This window comes from Sturnira hondurensis, unplaced genomic scaffold (genome assembly GCF_014824575.4).
Source record: "Sturnira hondurensis isolate 20B ecotype Veracruz unplaced genomic scaffold, ASM1482457v3 Scaffold0002840, whole genome shotgun sequence".
NCBI classification, from domain to species: Eukaryota; Metazoa; Chordata; class Mammalia; order Chiroptera; family Phyllostomidae; genus Sturnira; species Sturnira hondurensis.
This window is the reverse complement of record NW_028075471.1, coordinates 22,227,978-22,245,605: the sequence shown is the minus strand read 5'-3', so window position 1 is coordinate 22,245,605 and position 17,628 is coordinate 22,227,978. Positions and strand designations below refer to the sequence as shown.

Here is a 17,628-nt window from a genome sequence, read left to right as displayed (position 1 = left end):
CAGGTTATGGGACCAGGGATTTCTCACTGTTAAGTGTCCACTTGCCCTGGCTGTGTAGATGGGGGTTCCAACTGGTGCTTCTGAGAAAAGCTTGGGGCTCCAGTAAGTTTGTGCCCTCATGAAGCTGAGTTTCCTCATCCAGGAGGCAAATGGAACAAGACTGGCCCCTGCCTCCAGGAGGGGTCATATTTGAAACTCTCATTGCTCACTTAGGGGTATAGCTCAGGTTGAGGGACAAGGATCTGAGTTATCTGCTACGTTTTTCTTGTGGCCCTTCGGGAGTGAGTGGCCTCTGGCTGGGCAGGGCCAGGGGGCCGGGGTGATGGGGGTTGGGGGCGTTCTAAGCAGGGCAGGAGCAGGGGTGGGAGGGTGGCTGGGCTGGGAAGGCGGCCTCTCCTTGCCTCACCCTTCCAGTGCTGCCGCAGCTGGACAGTGCACCCACCCCATTTGGACGCAGCTGTTGTCCCCAGCCCCTCTTCTTACTTGTTGTGCTCTAGTATCTTTCTCTTAAAGACACCCCTTAGCAACCCTGGGCCCCTCCAGCCTGGCTCAGCCCCAGCAGGGGTAGGTGCCACCCAGGGGAGCCAGGCAAAGGGACCGATTAGAGAGGTCAAGACATCAGATTCCCTTCCCCGTATCTGGTGCCAGGTTGACCGGAGGTGACCACCCCCAGAAACCACAGGCTTGCAGTAAAGTCCCTGTTCCTTATGTGGGGTGGTTTGAGGTGGGCGGAGCTAAAGGCAGGGCCTGGGTAGCAGGCAGAAAGGACCTGTTCAGGGACTGTCTCTCTCCAGCCTCTGCTTCTGCTTTTCGAGAGGAGGGGAAGGCCCATCAGGCAGCAGCAGGCCCTGTCCCGAGCCAGGGGGGCCAACAGTATGCCAGATGACATGAGACCCAGTGTGACATTTGCCAGGTTCCTCAGGGTGTGCCCTTCATTTTGAACTAGGTTTTGGTGGCGGTTGGGAAGTAGGTCTGGCTTTGCTGGACACCTCTGTGCCCCTGGGGGCTGGGGGCAGGTCCACAGGGCCCAACGGAGCCTCGGGGGCCGCTCCAGCCGAGCCCTGAGGCCGCCAGCTCTGATTTCCCCAGGCCAGGGACCAGCAGGCTCTATTTTGAGCCACAGTGTTCCCAGGGGAGGTTATTAAGTGTCATATTTTCAGAGGAGAATTAAAGGAACCCAGGACTTCACTCTCAGTCCAGCAAACGTCCCCATTGAAACCCAAGGACCCCAGGCCTCTGGCTCTGCCTGTGCTTTTGTCTTCACTGCTCGCCCCGCTCACCCCCCACCCCCGCTCTTTTTGCTGAGGCAGCCTTTGATTGCACAATACGCCAACCTAAACACAATGCCATTTCTGTGTCTTTTAGGTGGTAAATGTTAAGTTTACTCCCAGAGGCAGTGAATGCACGCTGTAGCTGTTCTTCCATTAAACACACACAAGCTTGTTTGCCAGAACGTCCCCAAAGGCAGTGAAGCAGTGAGAACCCAGGCTCAGAAATCAGATGTTCACCAGGAGACCTCGGTGACAGGGTGTGGGGATGGCCCCTCCTAGAGGCGTGACTCTGGGAGGCGGAGCCTGGAGGGAAAGCAGTTGGTGCGCTTTCCCTGGACGTTCTCAGGGCTCTGTTCCGATCCAGTTACTGGCCGGGCGGAGAGCCGGCTAGTCAGATTTCCTGCTTTTCAGCTATTCACAAAAGGGACAGAGCCAGACCCAGCTTATCAGCCCGCGGCAGGATGCATTTCAGAGTGTGGGGCGTCCTATCTCACCTCTCACTCCGCAGTTTTCATCCCAGGGCTCCCACTTGGTTTTGTTCCTCTTTTTCACACGTTGCTAGAAGGAACTTAATCCAGCTCTGCTCTGCTTTCCCACCAGAGGAGAGAAGCCCCAGTGTGCAGCTCCGGGAAGGCAAGTCGCTGCCCCTGGGTTTGGCGCCCCGTCTGCCCGAGACGGGAGGTTTGTTGATATTTCTCACTCCCTGCCAGTTCCGTGTGTGAGACAGGAAGAAAACTGGAGGTTTTCCCATGGAGCTTCAGAGCTAAAATCGGTGCTAATCAGGCAGCGTGCGTCCTTGGATGCTACAGTGAGACCCAAAGGTTTTCTGTCAATGCAAATAACGACGTGTCTGTCACTCCCCCACAATGTGATTAAACCAGAAAGGATTTCGTTTTAATCAGCATTGGTGAACTATCATTCTGCAGTGTGCAAGGGGGGCTTGACATCTGTATTTATTTTCTCTTCTTCCTCGTGTAATAGACGACAGTTTGCCGTTTCCATAGCGATGTGTGATGTAATTTACTCCTGGTCTGTTCTGTAACTATTTATAATTTAGTGCCGTAATCAGTGAGCGTCCCTGGTAGTTTCACGGAATATGGCCACTAATGCCCAAACACCCCAGCAAGAAATGTGATAAACATTTAGAATGTCAAAAACTCTGGCTGTTGTTTGGGCCGGGGGCGGGGGGGGTTAGGGATAAGAATAGCTCCGGCCACCAAATCTCAGCTCAGGGACCTCCTGGGAGGCACCAGGTCGTCTGGTGGCCCGTGGCCCTTCCTTCTGGAACCACAGCCAGGGTACCCAGGGGAACCCTGCATTCTGCCTGCCCTGCTGCTCCTCCAGGGGAGGGAAGGAAGGAGCGAGGTCCCGTGTGGTGGTTCTGTGCTTTTCTCCGACCGCCGCTCTCTCTTCCTTCACTCTCTTCATGGGGGGGCGTGCCCATTGTGACCGAGGACGTCAGGGTGACGATGGCAGCGGGGCACCCCCTGCAGCGTCATGGGTCAGACTCCCCAGCGTTCAGGCACATCTCTGCCATCCTCTTGTCCCGGAACACACCTTGGGCAGGCCCCGCAGCCTCAGTTCTGCTGTCCAGTGGAATGGTGTCCTTTCTTAGATGTGAAGTTCAACTCCGGGTCCAGCTGAAGCTGTCGCTTCCCGCGCGGCCTGTCTGCTGCTCTGTGCGCTCTGGACCGGAAGAGGAGGGGGCGGAGGAACAGGAGGTGGTGACAGGGAGGCAGAAGCCTCAGCACCTGGCAAAGCTGCGAACCGAAAGGAAGACACTGCAGGTGCTGCATGAGGAGCCCTTGGCGGGATTCGTTATGGCCCAGAATGCAGCAGGCTTACCCAGTGTCCCAGGGGGGTGCAGGAGGTGCGGGGTGGCAGTGAGGAAGCTCAGCAGAGGCTGGTGCCACACTGGGCGGCTCCTGGGGAGCAGCTCAGTCCTTGCCTCCATGGGGCTGAGCTGGACCAGCTAGGCCTCCCGATAGGACAAAGAGGTTGACCAAGACTCTGGGGACAGTTAACTCAGGTGATACTGCAGCTCCCAAGGAGCAAAGGGCAGGGGCCTGAGGGGGAGGCCCTCGGCTCAGCGGCCAGTTCCCTCTGGGTCTCCGCTGGGACCCTCAGGCCCCAGGGGAAGGGCGCTGAGAGCAGTTAGGCTGGTGGGCCTGTCTGTACAACGGCGGCCTCTGTGTCCCCAGGACAGTGGAATGGGTGTGAATGGAGCACAGCCTTGGAGCCTGGAAACCAGTGCCACACAGAGACCGGAAGGAAGCAGTGAGCTGCCCCCAGGTTGGGGGGAAAGAAAGAAAAGTGAGATCCATCCAACAAAAGACAGTGGCACCTCCAGCCTGAGAGAGGGGAGTGCTGTGTATCGTCAGCAGGCGCTGGGCTACACGCGGAGGGGTCAGCTCCGTTTGAGGCCTGACCCCTCTCTGGGTGCCCGGGCGCCTCCTCCCTGGTGTGGCCCAACCCGGAGGCTGGTGGACGCACTCCCTGACAAGTGGCTGGCTGCCCACATCCTCCTTGGACCCCTGCTCTGCCTGCCTGCCCTTCCATGGTTTACAAAGCCTGCAACTTTGACCGAGGGAACCAGGGCAACGCGTGCTTCCCTTTGCTGGACCCGCAGGCTGTGGGGACGTGTCCATGGGGAGCAGTGAATGCGGCTTGAGCCTGCATCAGGTGGCACCTTTATTAATAAGTCACGAGGCTGGCAGGATCCGAGGCCTCAGCTTATTCTCACAGCACGGCTCCCAGCCCTGACACTTCAGAACAGTGACTTTCCTGTATTGTGGGACTACGGGGGTCCCCACCTGGAGAGCCCCTGCTCTCCACGGAGAGGGGCCCAGGGAGCCAGCTCGGGATGTGCGCCAACATTGCCAGGTGGTTTGGGAATCGGTGAGTTTTCTCTGCTGATCTGTTCCGTTCGATGAGATGCTCCAAGCCCAGGCAGCACCGAGTCCTTTTCAGAAAGAAGGAGCCCTCTGGTTCCGCTGCACAAGGCCTGCGTCCCATTCTCTGGGATACGTGGGCCAGTCTGCTTGGCTTCACCGCTGAGGGTGTGCGGGGAGGGAAGTGACCCACACCCACTGGCCTCAGGTCCCGGTGCTGCCGGGAGATAGCTGTGGGAGCCAGTGCCCGGTGCTCCTCTCCGAACACGAGCCGATGTGGGTTGAGATACCACCGTTCCCAAGCGCCGGGCCGAGTCTGGAGTCGGGCGAGTGTTACGGATCGCTTTTGTTATTATGTCTCTGAGAATCCTATCAGGAACGTGAATCTTTTTATGTCGCATTTCTAAAAGCACCCCCAACCCCAGGTCAAAACTGAATTCTGTGGTGGGTGTGATTTCGTAGTCGGTTGCTGCACATTGGAGCTTCTATTGGGTGTCTTGGTGAGCGAGCTTCTACTCTGACCTCTCCGGGACAGGAGGCTGCCTGTGTTCTCTTCTTATTAATCCCAGAGGGCAGACCTCCTTGTTACAGTGAGAGTAACTGTAGCAGCCTCCGCCAGTCATCCAGCACCTGCTGGGAACCAGAGCTGCACCGGAGACTTCCCTGGCTCATCCCACTTAACCGTTGCATTAACCCCACCGGGTAAACCCAGAGATCTCTCTCTCTGGCTTACAAGCCACAGCGTGTCGACCAAATAAAGCCATCTGCTGGAGCTTAGCTTGCATCTCTCTGACCCAGAGTGTGTCTCTGGGTCAGCTGGCAGATGCTTTGCGGCTGTGAAACTGTGTGCAAAGGCAGTGTGTCTGTGTTGCCCTTGAATGTGGCCTTTCCATGGGGAAAGCCGTTCCCCTGCTTGGTTGGAACAGTGTGGTGCTGTGTTTACAGCAGGGCTGTCCTTCACCCTTGAATGTGGCCTGCTAACGTGGCAGTTCCCCAGGTCCGTTTCTTAGCCCCTGCATGTGTGGATCTTGGGTGAGTGTTTCTCTTGGTTTAAGTTTTGTTTTTCAGAGCAGAGGTGGTAGGAAAGCATCAGGAATGCTTTCGCATAAGCTTCGCTTATTCCTGATTAGAAGGAATTCTTGTCTTGGAAGGAACCTGGCCCTGATGTTGGGGGGCAGATGTTGAACTCTGAGGGAAGATGTGACGGCGACTCTCCCCAGGGCCCCTGATCACGCCCAGCAGTGTGCAGAAATCACCAGCCTGCCAAGGTCGTGGGTGCCTCCTGCCTGGAGGAGTCCCGGAGGAGGAGGAGTCCTGGAGGAGTCCCGCCTAAGGGCGTGGAAGATGCTGATGTCAACCCTGGGCAAGCCCCACTCTCCCCAGGACTCCGCCTCTTCTCTGACCTGTGACTCCCAGGAGCTAAGAGAAATCTTCAGGGGGGGTGGAGTTCGAGGGGGCCCCAACTCTACTTAGGAACAGGACTGGTTCATTCAGACCATGTCACAGGCTCGTGTCCGAGACTCAGTGCCACCAAATTCACCAGGGGCAGGGGTGCCCCATGGTGGGGATGGCCCACCCACCACATAGAGAGTCCTCGGCTGCTGCTCTGGCCATTCAGCCCTGCAAACCCCCATCACCCCACCTGCAGCCCAGGAGGCACAGCTGTCTTCTGGGGACTGACCATGCACGAAGGCCCAGGCTGCTGGCTTGGAAGTGTTCCTAAGCCAAGAGCTACAAGCCCAGTGGTGGAACCTGGGATGGGAAGCAGGTGACCCAACAGGGGTCAGTCCTGTCCCCTTAGCTGTGCCCTGCTGTCCTCTGGGGTAGGCCTAGCTGTCTGCACATTTTCATTCTCTGAGGTGCTCACGAAGGCAGGGTGATCTGGTCCCTGAATCCCAGTGGGGGCAATTCCCACACTGGCTCCAGCAGGGCTGTGAGCTGCTCTGGGGACGGACAACAAGGCCTTGCTCGGCCCCTGCTTTGCAGTAGGGGTGGGGGTGGGCTGGAGTTGGAGGCCCAGCCAACTGGAGGAGGCGGGTGGGGAGTCCAGAGGGGAGGGAAGAGCGTTTCCAGCCGGTGGAGCTGCACCTCCATTCGAGGTGCAGGCGCAGGGGCCTGTGTTTGGACAAGGCCAGGGGGTGGGAGTGGCTGAGCTCGGCCACAGACCCCACACAGCATCATGTCCTGTCAGGTCTCTGTGCCAGCGCACAGCGACAGGTGCAGGGGTTAAGCAGCAACTTGGCCTTGCAGTGGAGTCCATTCTGAGTGACACTGGGCATGTGGGACCTACCAGTGGAAACGGGGTGTGGTAGGTTTCACCTACCAGTGAAACCTCTGCAGTGAGGTTCTGTGCAGCCACCTACGGGGAGGCAGGTGCCAGTCAGCCCATCTGGGCCTCTGACTTGGGAGCAGGTCCCCGGCAGCCCTGTGTCCCCGAGTGAGTTCTCAGACCCAGCGGGCGACACTGGGCTCCGACATGGAACCCGGCCAGCTCTGCCCGGAGGTTTAGACAGTAAACATGTGGTGTTTTAAGCTGAAACCACTTGGAATCCTAATGGGTGACCTTTGAGACGCCAGAGATGTTTTCACAGATAGGTTTTGTTTTCTAAGTAGTTTCTTCAGGACACACCCGATTTTCAACCTGGAGGGAGCTGAGAGAGGGCGAACGGTGTGTGCGTAGTGACTCACGGCCTCTCCCCGCAGGGCTGTGCAGTCCTCCCCAACTCCCCCCCCCACGCTGCCCGCCGGGGCACCTGCCATGTGCCCTCTGAGTCAGGTCTCAGGTGCGCCCCATGCACCGCACCTGCCAGACCTTCCGAAAGCAGTCTGTGAAGGTGTTCGGCATCTCAGGAGACCTTTTAATGTTTTGTTTTGTTTTGTTTTTTTCAAAAAGAGCCAGAACCTCATTCTGTTTGTGTGAAGTGTTTGAGGGTTTCTGCACAAGGCAGACATGCGTACCCACACAATGCACTGTGGTGGAAAACAGCCCTTCAGGGTGCAACTGCCGTCCCCCCGGGGGCAGCTCTGCAGGGTGCCTTTAGGACACAGGCTTCGGGGGGACCCGGCGGGCGTTGGTGGAGTGAAAGGATCACTGTGGGCCTCGGATGGGCAGATGGGGCTGCGTCAGACGGGCCACATTTGGGCAGACATTAGTGCAGAGGGCTCCTCGGTGCTGATGATGGACGGGGAGGGTCGTGATGGGACCGTCTTTCAGGGGACTCTGGGGGCTGGGGATGTGGCTTATTGGGGGAAAGTTGGGGGAGTGGAACCCTCACAATGTCCCCCACGCCCCTGCCCCTGTGCTGGCCAAGTGAGAGAGGACTTCAGCAGTGGTTTCCTTTTCCACTCCATTTTGGAGGGAGTTCAAGCTAGTCGTGTGACTCCCCAGAAATAAATGTCGTCCTTGCCGGGGAAAACCCTCACTTCCTAGGCTCGGTCAGCAAACCCATCTTCTCTGAAGCACATCGGGGAGGTGACGCTGGTGGCAAGTGGGCCGTTCGGGACCGGCCTGCAGCCGAGACCCTCGGCGGGTGAACCCAGGGCTCCACCGCCCCTTCTCTCCGTCCTGCCGTCTGGGGTGTGGAACCCGGGGCAGCCCTTCCTCCTCACAGACGCTGAAGCACAGAGCCATCAAAAGCTCTGGCTCTGGAACCGACCCATTGGGGTTTGGCAGTAGCCCCAGTGCCCCGAAACCCCAGAAAGGGGCTCCCAGACTCATATCCCTCAGACAGGGAGGAGGCCAGAGCCTGCCCGGGCGGTTGTGAGGGGTGGGTGCGTAATTCACACTCTACCCTCGGACCAGTGCAGCGTAGGCTGGCTGCCCCGTTTCTGCTCCTACAGACGGAGACAGAAAAAGGATGTGATGGGTGAGAACAAAGCATGAAAATTATACAAGTGATGATGCAGGTGTGAGGCTTTTTACCAGGAAAAAAGCAGAATGGATGCCTGTCCATTTCTCATAGCGGAGGCTGTGACCCCGAAGTCAGTCCTCGGTCTCGTGTTCGCCACATGACACAAACCACGGTAGTTTGTGGTCCCCCCTGAACCCCATTTGCTGTGCTTTCCCTGTGTGTAAACGATCTCTCTCATCCTACACATGATACACGTACCAGTGCTGTTATAGAGAGATCAGGAAAAGCAGAGAAGCGAAAACAGTAAAACAAGCGTCATGTTACCTGCCACCCAGGGACCCAGGGACCGTTGTCCTTAACGCTTCGCTGTATTTCTCTAGACTGTGTTATGGTCCATTGCCACAATGTACACCTTGCTTCAAAACAGAACTTTCCTAAACAAATGATGTTTTGAAGCTTGTTTTCTGAAAAATCTGTGCAGAGCGTGCTGGCCCGTCAAATCATCTCCCCTGAAAGTCTGTTTAACCGGCACTGGCATAAACGTGTTTTCTAGTACTGTGATTTATGGGCAGTTTCTCTCACTGACTTGTGGCCGCATTGTTTGCTCTCCCAAATGATGCTCTGAGCACCTTTGGAACTCGCACCCTGCACACCCGTGGGGGTATTCCTTCAGGGCACACTTCTGGAAGTGGAGTGCTGTGTCTGATAGCGCACCCCAGGCTGCCACCAAGCAGTGGGCTCTGCAGGAGCAATTAAGCCTGTAGGGGCCGGGCTCGCCCTCTGAGGGCTGGCCTAGCAGAGTCGGCAGGAGGGGGCGGCGGTGGTGGAGCCAGGCGTGTGCGCTGCTTCGCATCCCAGCTCCAGCGTCCTCTGCCCTGGAAGACCAGTCTCTCCGACACGCAGTTTTCTCAGCCACAAATCTGTGGAGGACTGAGTGAGGTGAACTTGCTGAGGTCATTATTATCGTGGGTCTCGATGTCTAGGGAGTACAAGCTATTATTATAAAACACCACGGCCCATATAAAATAGGTTCTTATATGTAAATAAGTGTGCATGTGTACATGTATAACATACACACATACAAACACACATGTAGATATGCAGACTTACAGAGAGGAAAATACCTACATGAAGTAAGGGCAGGCCTTCCCTCAGCATGTGGAAGAGACAAGTTTATATCAAACTGATCATCATCAGGGGTAAGAAGACGCCTGCGAGGGGGCCTGAGACTTACAGTATTGCCAGACGCGCCAACCAGCTGGCCGGCCACCCGGCCAGGCCAACCACAGTGATGAGAGTTTAATGACCGATAGAATTTCTAATTTTATGTTTGATGCTTATCCAAATGTATCGTAGTTATGTTGTTTGGTCAGATTTGTAGTGCTGCTGATGTTGTTACTGAGAACTTTATAATTTAAAAAAGAAAGTGCCCATAGACTGATTTAAAAGGCCTCTCCCAGGGTGGGGCGATGGTGTCCAGGAGTGAGACACAGGCCCGCCCTCAGAGCCGCAGGGCGCTCACCACAGTGGGCCTTTCCTCCCTAAGTCGGAAATGTCGCTTCATTCCGTCCCCCTGTTCTCGTTCCAGGAGAAAGATGAAGGCGCGTGCACCCCCACCCCCTGGGAAGCCCGCCACCCCGACTGTGCAGAGGGGACAGAGCCCTCATCGCAGTGCGTCCCCCGCCCGCCGGCAGAACCTGCTGCACCTGAAGGAGGACCTGCGGGACAGGGTGGTGGACCTGACCGTGGTGCTGCCCAGTGGGCTGGAGAAGAGGAGCGTGGTCAATGGAAGGTAAGGGCCTGGGACTCTGCGGGGTCAGCTGGGGACCACCTGGCCTGCCTCACCTGGCTGGCCCCGGGAGCTCCCCTCAATCCTGAACCCAGCACAGCACACTTCTCCAAGAGCAGTGCTTGACTTGGGCAGGGAGCGGGGGGCACGTCCCACGCCAGGTGGGCACCCAGCCACCAGTCTGCACTGGCATCCCTGGCACTGAAGTTGCACCGCCAGGGGCGCCTCCTGAATGAACCACTCGAGTGTCCACTCATTGGCTGACCCACTGAGGGCTCATACACTGGCAACCTGCTCTCTAAAGTCAAGTTTAGACTAGGAAATAAAATCTTGCCCTGGCTGGTGTGGCTCAGTGGATTAAACACTGGCCTGTGAACTAAAGGATCACTGGTTCGATTCCCAGCCAGGGCACTTGCCTGAGTTGCAGGCCAGGTCTCCAGTAGGGAGCAGGTGAGAGGCAACCACACACTGATATTTCTTTCCCTGTCCTTCTCCCACCCTTCCCCTCTCTCTAGAAATAAAAAAATAAAATGTCTTTAAAAAATAAAGTCTATTAAAAAATCTGACCCACAGATTTTAAATGTAAGGAAATCGATATCCAGACTCGTGGGCTCCGCTGGTCTGGATGGGCAGCACTTCCATTCTTAGATCCAGGCCACGTGGGCCAGGAGCCTGCGCTCAGGGTCAAGGGCTCCGTCTTCTTCCCACAGCGGCACAGCCTCCCTCTGTCAGAGCGCTGCAAGTTTTATTCCCAGAGGAATTTCTAGGTGTATGCTTGCTATTTATCACATTTTACCATGACTGTGTTGTTTGATCAGTTTTGTGTAGCTGCTACTGGCGTTACTGATAGCTTTATTATAAAAAAAACTTCAGCAAAGTCACAGGAAACGAAAATGTAAACATCAGTGCAGCTTTTATTGCAGTGGGTACCATGGAGTGGTCAGCCATGAGGACTTTCCGGCAGGACCGTCTGCTTACACCTGCTGAGGCAGGAGTGGCAGCGCTGGGGGGACAAGGAGCCCAGGGGCGATAGGGAACATTTCAGTTTGGGGAGCAGCCTGTTCAGGTGTTCTAAAAATGGACGGGGGCGGGGGGTGCATCCCGGACCCTGGGCATCGTGTTCTCATGAATACACTGAACACAGTGATGCACCCGTTTCTTTTTAAACATCAGTTTTTAGAGTCTAACCAAGTCTAACCAAACCTAGGTTAATGAAAATTTGTATTTAATTTAAGCTTTAGAGTGAAAATTCCAAAATTACCAAAATTTTCAAAATTTTGGAATTTCCAAAATTCCAAAATTACCCATTTGTTTAATGGGTAAAAGGATCCATGAGTTTTTTTAATGATTCGTGGGCCATACGAACAGACGCTGGAGGAGCAGCCCTGCCCCCGAGGCTGGGGCGTCTGCTGGGGGTTCTGGCCCCAGCATCTCCCATGCAGGCCACGCCCACCTGCTGTCCACAAAGTGTCCTGGGTGGGTCCTGAGGCTGCCCCTCAGGCCACCCTCCTGACGCCCTTGTCCCAAGGGGAGGCCCCAGTGCCGAAGCGAGGGCTGCACTGGACCCACAGGGAGACGCCAGAGGCCCACACCGCAGGGAATGCTCCCAGGGTCCCTGCAAGAAACAGTTGAGCGACGTGAGTTCTCGTGTTTCTTCATTTCACAGAGTGGCCCCCATTCTCAGTACACTTTCCCACTCCACTTTAACTCATAAACATGCACCATCTTGCAGGTTTAACTACTTCAATAGACATGTGAAATTTTGTCAGTAAATATGTCTTGCTCACGGTTCTTCTGTTGGGGGGCCAGTTACTTGTTGGATTAAAAAAAAACACTTTATTGGGTGGTGGGTGCACATACCTGTATGACCTTGTGAACCAATGCCACCCCAATCAATTTTATTAAAAAATTAATTGAAAAGAAAGATTAAAAAAGAATCTAGCCAACATAAATAACAACAACACTGTGTGGGGGGATGCTTGATGGAGGTGTGATGGACACACAGAAAACCCTATTTCATTCACACCACGCGGTAAGGGGTCGGCGGGCCCAGGGCCTGGAAAGTGCCGGCCTAGTTCCGAAGTTTTTGAGACAAAGGCCGCGGGGGCCTCATCTTCGCCCTGCCGCCCCAGGCCCGGTTCACAGATGTATGAGGAGGGAGGGTGGGACACCTGCCTGGAAACCAGAAGTATGGTTTTGGAGACTGTTTTTGAACCCAACACATTCTTTCAATTATATTTTTGTTTATTTTCTCCTCTTGCAAAGTAGAAGCTGCTACAATGCCCCTTTGCAGCGTAGCTACGGGAATAGGTGTCACTGTACAGAGTGAGCATGGCATTAATTTTCGGTTTGCTGAGTCACGAGTGACACCCCCTCTCCCAGGGCGCCTGCAGGACTGGGCGAGGCCGGCACGCTCCCTACCTGGGTCGCGGCGCCCACAGCTGCTGCTTGGGCTCAGCTCCGCGTCTTGGGAGGGGTTCTGCGTGACAGTCTCTTTAATAATACAGGCGTGGGCTGACGTCCAGTTCCAGACCCTTGCTTAAAACAGGCCTGCTATGTTTATCAGCCTCGGGTCTCGCTCCCCATTTATGGGAGAACCTTCTCCTAGGATAAGGGAGTGATTTCTAATCTGTGGTCAGCCCCTAAACCAGGCTCTTTCCCCACGTGGAGACTCTCATAAAGAAAGCGCAGTAGGAGCTGGAGTTGGATTCTGCATCTCACAGTGGTTTCTTCAAAGCTCCCTTTGGACTCAGAAATGTGGATGTAAGTTCCGGTGTGTTTCCTACAGAGATTAAGAGCCAGCATTTTAGGCCACTCTTAGGGACCTCGCCATAGCCTGCATTAAGGATGGTGCTACTCAGCCCATGGCCACTGGAAGGCGCCCACCAGTCCCCTCACCTTAACTGGGGCCGAGTAAAAATAAGATCCTTGAGGAAACAATACCCTCAACCAAAAGAGAGCTTTGCAAACTCCGTCAGGCATTGGTGGGTCAGAGCCGTGTCGTTTTGATGTGGTGAATTTGTCAAGTTGAGTCACACACCTGCTCCAGCGGCCCCGGGCAGCACCAGGCAAGCATGCCCCGGGGAACATCAGCCTGCCTGGGTCTTCAGTCTTCAGTGCCATCTGCCTGTGTGGGCAGAGGCCCCCTCAGATGAGTTTACAGCCCGGCCTGGGCACTGAGGTGCAGGCCCTCCTAAAACAGCACTGCACTCTTGGAGTACAGGCACTAGCCCCACACCCCTCCTGCAGAGAGCCCGCCTGTCTCAAGATAAAGGGAAGACATGGAGAGCGGCCCTCAGCCCTGTCTGTCTGTCAACCTGCCCTGCCCCAAGGGGTCGGTGAAGCCTGATGTGGACAGAGCAGCTGCATGGCCGGTTTGCTGTCCTGCAGGGGCCTGAGGCCTGGACCCATCCCAGAGGCGAAGGAGGCACTCCCTCCCCTAGCGTGGCGAGTGGGGAAGGGCAGTGTTGGTGCCTGGGAGCCCTCGGGAAAGAAGGCCATTCTCTGAGTATTGGGCTGGTGGTCAGGTGCGATTTGGTCTGACTTACATTTTCACTTGAAGTGTACTTTTTTTAAAGATTATTCTTTCGGAGCAGATTGAGGGTCTTAACAACGTTGAGAAGAATGCACAGAGTCCCCGTGCACAGCCTGCCCCCCACGCCCAGCCTCCCCAGGGTGCCCCGAGGCACTCCCTAGGCTGTGAGCTTACCAGTGCTAAGGTGGGCGTGTTCTTTGCCAGACCCACCTCAAACAGTTCACTGAAGGCATCCTCGCTGTCATAACATCATGCAGAGGGGATATCTCACACTGTGGGACCTTGATAAATTAACAAGGGAAGCCATTGATTCCTTGAGGGAAATCCACATGGAACACCTAATGTGTGTGACGCGTGGGGGACAGGACAGGGCAGCAGGCAGGGGTGGAGGGGGGCATGGAGTCTGCACAGTGAGTCTGCACAGTCTGTGTGTGCAGGAGGCGGGCAGGTTCGTGCTGGGGCCCGGCTTCTGGCAGCCACCCAGTCTCGGACCCGGAGCACTGCCTCTGGCCAGGGACTTCCTGCCCCTGGGCGTCTTCAGTCACCTGCTTGTCCTCTGTCCTTCCTTCCATCCTGCCCGTGTGTGCTGCTGTGTGAGGCCCGTGGGCACGGACCACCTCAGGGAGGGCTCTCGCCCTGCCTCCCAGTCTCTCTGATGTCACAGGACACCGCCCGACAGGACTTCCTCCCTGGTCCTTCTGTGACTCTGTTACACAGTCAGCCTCACCCCGTCGAGGGGTCACCTGCTGGCTTCAGCCCCACACTAGGGACTAGGCCACACTCAGCCTAGTCACGCCTCGACCGCGGGCACAGACTGCGAGTTAATTTTGACATCATGTCCCAAAGTGGCTCCGTTTGGGTATTTTGTGAGGCTGGACAGAGGGATCCATTTATGCACTGAAGGCACGCATCCTATACGCTCCTCTCTTGAGGACTGAGCGAGCAGCAGTTTTCCTTGTGGCCCAGACGGCTGCGCTGCCCGAGAGCTGGTGAGAGACGCAAGCTCTCAGCCCAGTCCAGGTGTGAGACAGCAGCCCGGGTGGGGCCCGCAGTCTGTGCTGGAGCACACCGGAAGTTGGGGTGCCTGTTAGAGTTTGGGAACCCCACTGCCGTGGGTGTCTAGGGCCTGACGCTGGCCCGAGGACTGTGGGACCACGTAGTGTCAGCAGACTTTGTGACTTCGGTAGAAGTGCTGTCCACTGGACAGGGACGAGGCCCTCAGCCACCTCCACTTCATGGAAACCAGACTTGGCCTCTCCAGTGTCCCTGTCCCTTTCATGAGGTCCCCAACAGCCTGCTCACTGTCCCCTGGTCCTCAGTGCCCCTGTATTTGGGAAGCAGTGTGTACGCACACTCGGCTCTGTCCAGCTCTCCACCAGGGTTTTAAAAAGAGCTTCGTGAGAAAAAAAAAGACCACTTTGCTTCTTTTTGAAACCACTGACTCACACAAAAACATGTTGAAGTCTCTACGTATCTGGAAAGTAATGTTTCTTTTTTAAAAAGTAAAAAAAAAATTACTCACTTTTTAAATTAAAAAATAGAGACCACACAGATGATGACAATTAATTTCAAGTCTATATTCTGGGCACTTAGAAGATGTTTGGGGAACAGAGATAAAGAAGTCAGAAAAGAAAAGACAGGAATAAATAAATTAATTTATTTAGCAAACTCATCAAATTGACAGGCTGGCACTATCCTAAGAAAGGCATACTTTCTTTAGAAAAGAAAGAAAGAAAGAAAGAAAGGAAGGAAGGAAGAAATAGAAAGAAAGAACAAGCTGTTATCTTCTTCAAGTTAAAATTTTCGAGGTTCTTTTTCCCAGATTTTATTTATTTATTTTTGGAGAGAGACTAGGAGGGAGAAAGGGAGAGAAACATCCATGTGTGGTTGCCTCTCATGCGCCCCCTACTGGGGACCTGGCCCTCAACCCAGGCATGTGCCCTGACTGGGAATCCTTTGGTTCTCAGGCTGATGCTCAATCCACTGAGCCACACCAGCCAGGGCAAAAATGACTGAATATCACAAATAACTGAAAATCCAACATCTCATGGCCCTGAGTACAGCAGGTCCCTGCATTACATCTTGTTCAGCTGTCATTTTGTTACAACGTTGATGAGATGCTGTACTCTTGCTTATATCAATTAGCCTTTGGCAAAATTGGTTTCGTTGTATGTGGTGTCCCCTAGAAGTCACAGAACCCACTGATGGGACTAAGTGAGGACTCAATGGCTCGGGTCTGGTACGAGCTCTGAGAATGCTAGGATGTGGCGGTGCCGTCGCGCCCAAGGAATCCATGCGCAGCTGCTGTCTTTCCTGGGAAGTTTGCTCATACCCCCGCCAGCCTGCCTGTTCTCTCCCGGCCTGAGGGAAGGGTGCAGACCCTGCTGACTGTGCTCCATCTTCATTTGCAGCCACGCCATGATGGACCTCCTGGTGGAACTGTGCCTGCAGAACCACCTGAACCCGTCCCACCACGCCCTGGAGATCTGGTCTTCGGACTCCCAGCAGCCTTTGAGTTTTAAGCCAAACACTCTGGTGGGGACCCTGAATGTGCACACCGTGTTTCTGAAGGAGAAGGTTTCTGAAGAGAAGGTGAAGCCCAGCCCACCCAAGATGCCTGAGGTCAGTAGGAGGGGACCCACGCAGCCCAGGGTACACGCAGACGCCTGTGGCCACTGCGCTGCAGGTGCTGACGGGGTATCCCTGCAGTCTCCCTGACACCTGCAGATGGCTGGGGAGGCGGGCCTACCTCCGTCCAGGCACAGTTGGGCACGGAACTGGGTTTCTTTTAGAAGGTAGAAGTTTCCGGAATCTAAGAATGTCTATTATTGTGACGTTGTTCCTCTGGACACGTCAAAAGAAGGTGTGTCCTAGAGCACAGTCAGCCATTCCGGCTCCCAGCAAAGGAGGACTCGGTCTACAGTTCCCCACTTGCGAGGTGACTTCCAAGGTCACTTGTCACAGGCAGCCACTGAGCTGGTGCAGCTAGTATGACCAAAAAACTGAACTTGTAATTTATTTAAATGCAAGTAACCACAGTGACTACCCTACTGGACTAGGCCTAGAGGGTCCAGTTCGGGTCTGGGGGTCTTCCTGACCCATGAAGCAGGCAGAATGAAGATATGAACATTTTCTTAGTGATTGGGGGTCGGGGGCAGAGGTTTTCTTTTGAAAAATCGCTGTGATACTTATTACAATCGGAGAATATCTTATAATATATGTAGATTTATTTCAGGCTTTTAATCATTGATCAAAATTAATCCCAGCTGCTTACTGCACTTTATAGTAAGCATTTGCTATGGTTCTTTAGGTCTAATTGTGAGGAATGCTATTTCATTTGTTTAGATTCTTAGAATACAAACAAAATTTTCCTGCTTTTAAAAATGGCAATTTAGCCCATCGTCCATGTCCTGTGGATTCTAGGTCTGGGCAGGTGACACATTTTAACTGATGCCATCTGCCCTCTGGGTGGAAATTTTCCCAAATCTTCCAGTAAAGTCTGTGTTCACACAGAGATCCCTTGCTTGCACCCTGTGGTTCCCTTCCCTTCCTGGCCCCGGGCCCAGACTCCTCGGGCAGGCGAGCCCAGGGCAGTGCCTGACCCCCGTTCCAGAAACACGGACAAGACCGTGTGCTCCCTGTTCCTCCCTCACACTCCTCGATCCCCGACACTGAGACTGGTCCAGGGTCTGCGGTCGGCCTGGGTGCCTCCGGAAAACCCCCATCTCCACATCTGCCCTGCAGGCCGCTAGCACCCTGGGGCAGCCAGGGAAGGCAGGCAGAGGGTGGCTGCCTGAAGCCAGATTCAGTGTTTCCGATGGGCCACGTTGTGCACACTTCTCATTAGTACAGAGCTGATGTTCTAAAAACTAAAATGTTTATTAGCTTAAAATATATCTGTGTGTAGTGTGTGTGTATATATAAACAGGTGTATACACAGACTTACAGACTCACACTCGATATTTATACACTTAAGGGGATGCTTTGGTTTCTTAAACAAGACTTTGATGCCTTGCTTGCTGAGGGTTTCCCTTTACATGGAATTATACTCACAATACTTCCGAATGCTTGTGCTTTACTAAATGTACACACATGCCTTGCGTTCGAGTGTAGTCAGAATTCCGGGAGGGCCCTGTGTGTGTTGGATTTGAAACCGAGCCCTCCCCCACGTCCACCTCCCTGTGTCCCTAGCAGTTTGTTCATCGGTAAAGACACTCTGAGGCAAGTTTACTGTTCCGGGCATCTATCGGCCGCTGTCCTATATGCCGTTTCCCCACGACCCGCTGAGTTG

General features: G+C 54.6%; 1 protein-coding gene across 5 annotated transcripts in view; it reads left to right on the top strand.

The window, feature by feature from the left end:
* The window catches only part of COBL (cordon-bleu WH2 repeat protein), a 127,423-nt gene that overhangs the window by 35,885 nt on the left and 73,910 nt on the right, over positions 1–17,628 (top strand). For all 5 annotated transcript variants that reach the window (XM_037041104.1, XM_037041102.1, XM_037041105.1 and 2 more), the window contains exons 2-3: positions 9,602–9,805; positions 15,749–15,959. In XM_037041104.1, the coding sequence (XP_036896999.1) occupies positions 9,602–9,805; positions 15,749–15,959 (415 nt within the window). The remainder of the gene's footprint in view (positions 1–9,601; positions 9,806–15,748; positions 15,960–17,628) is intronic.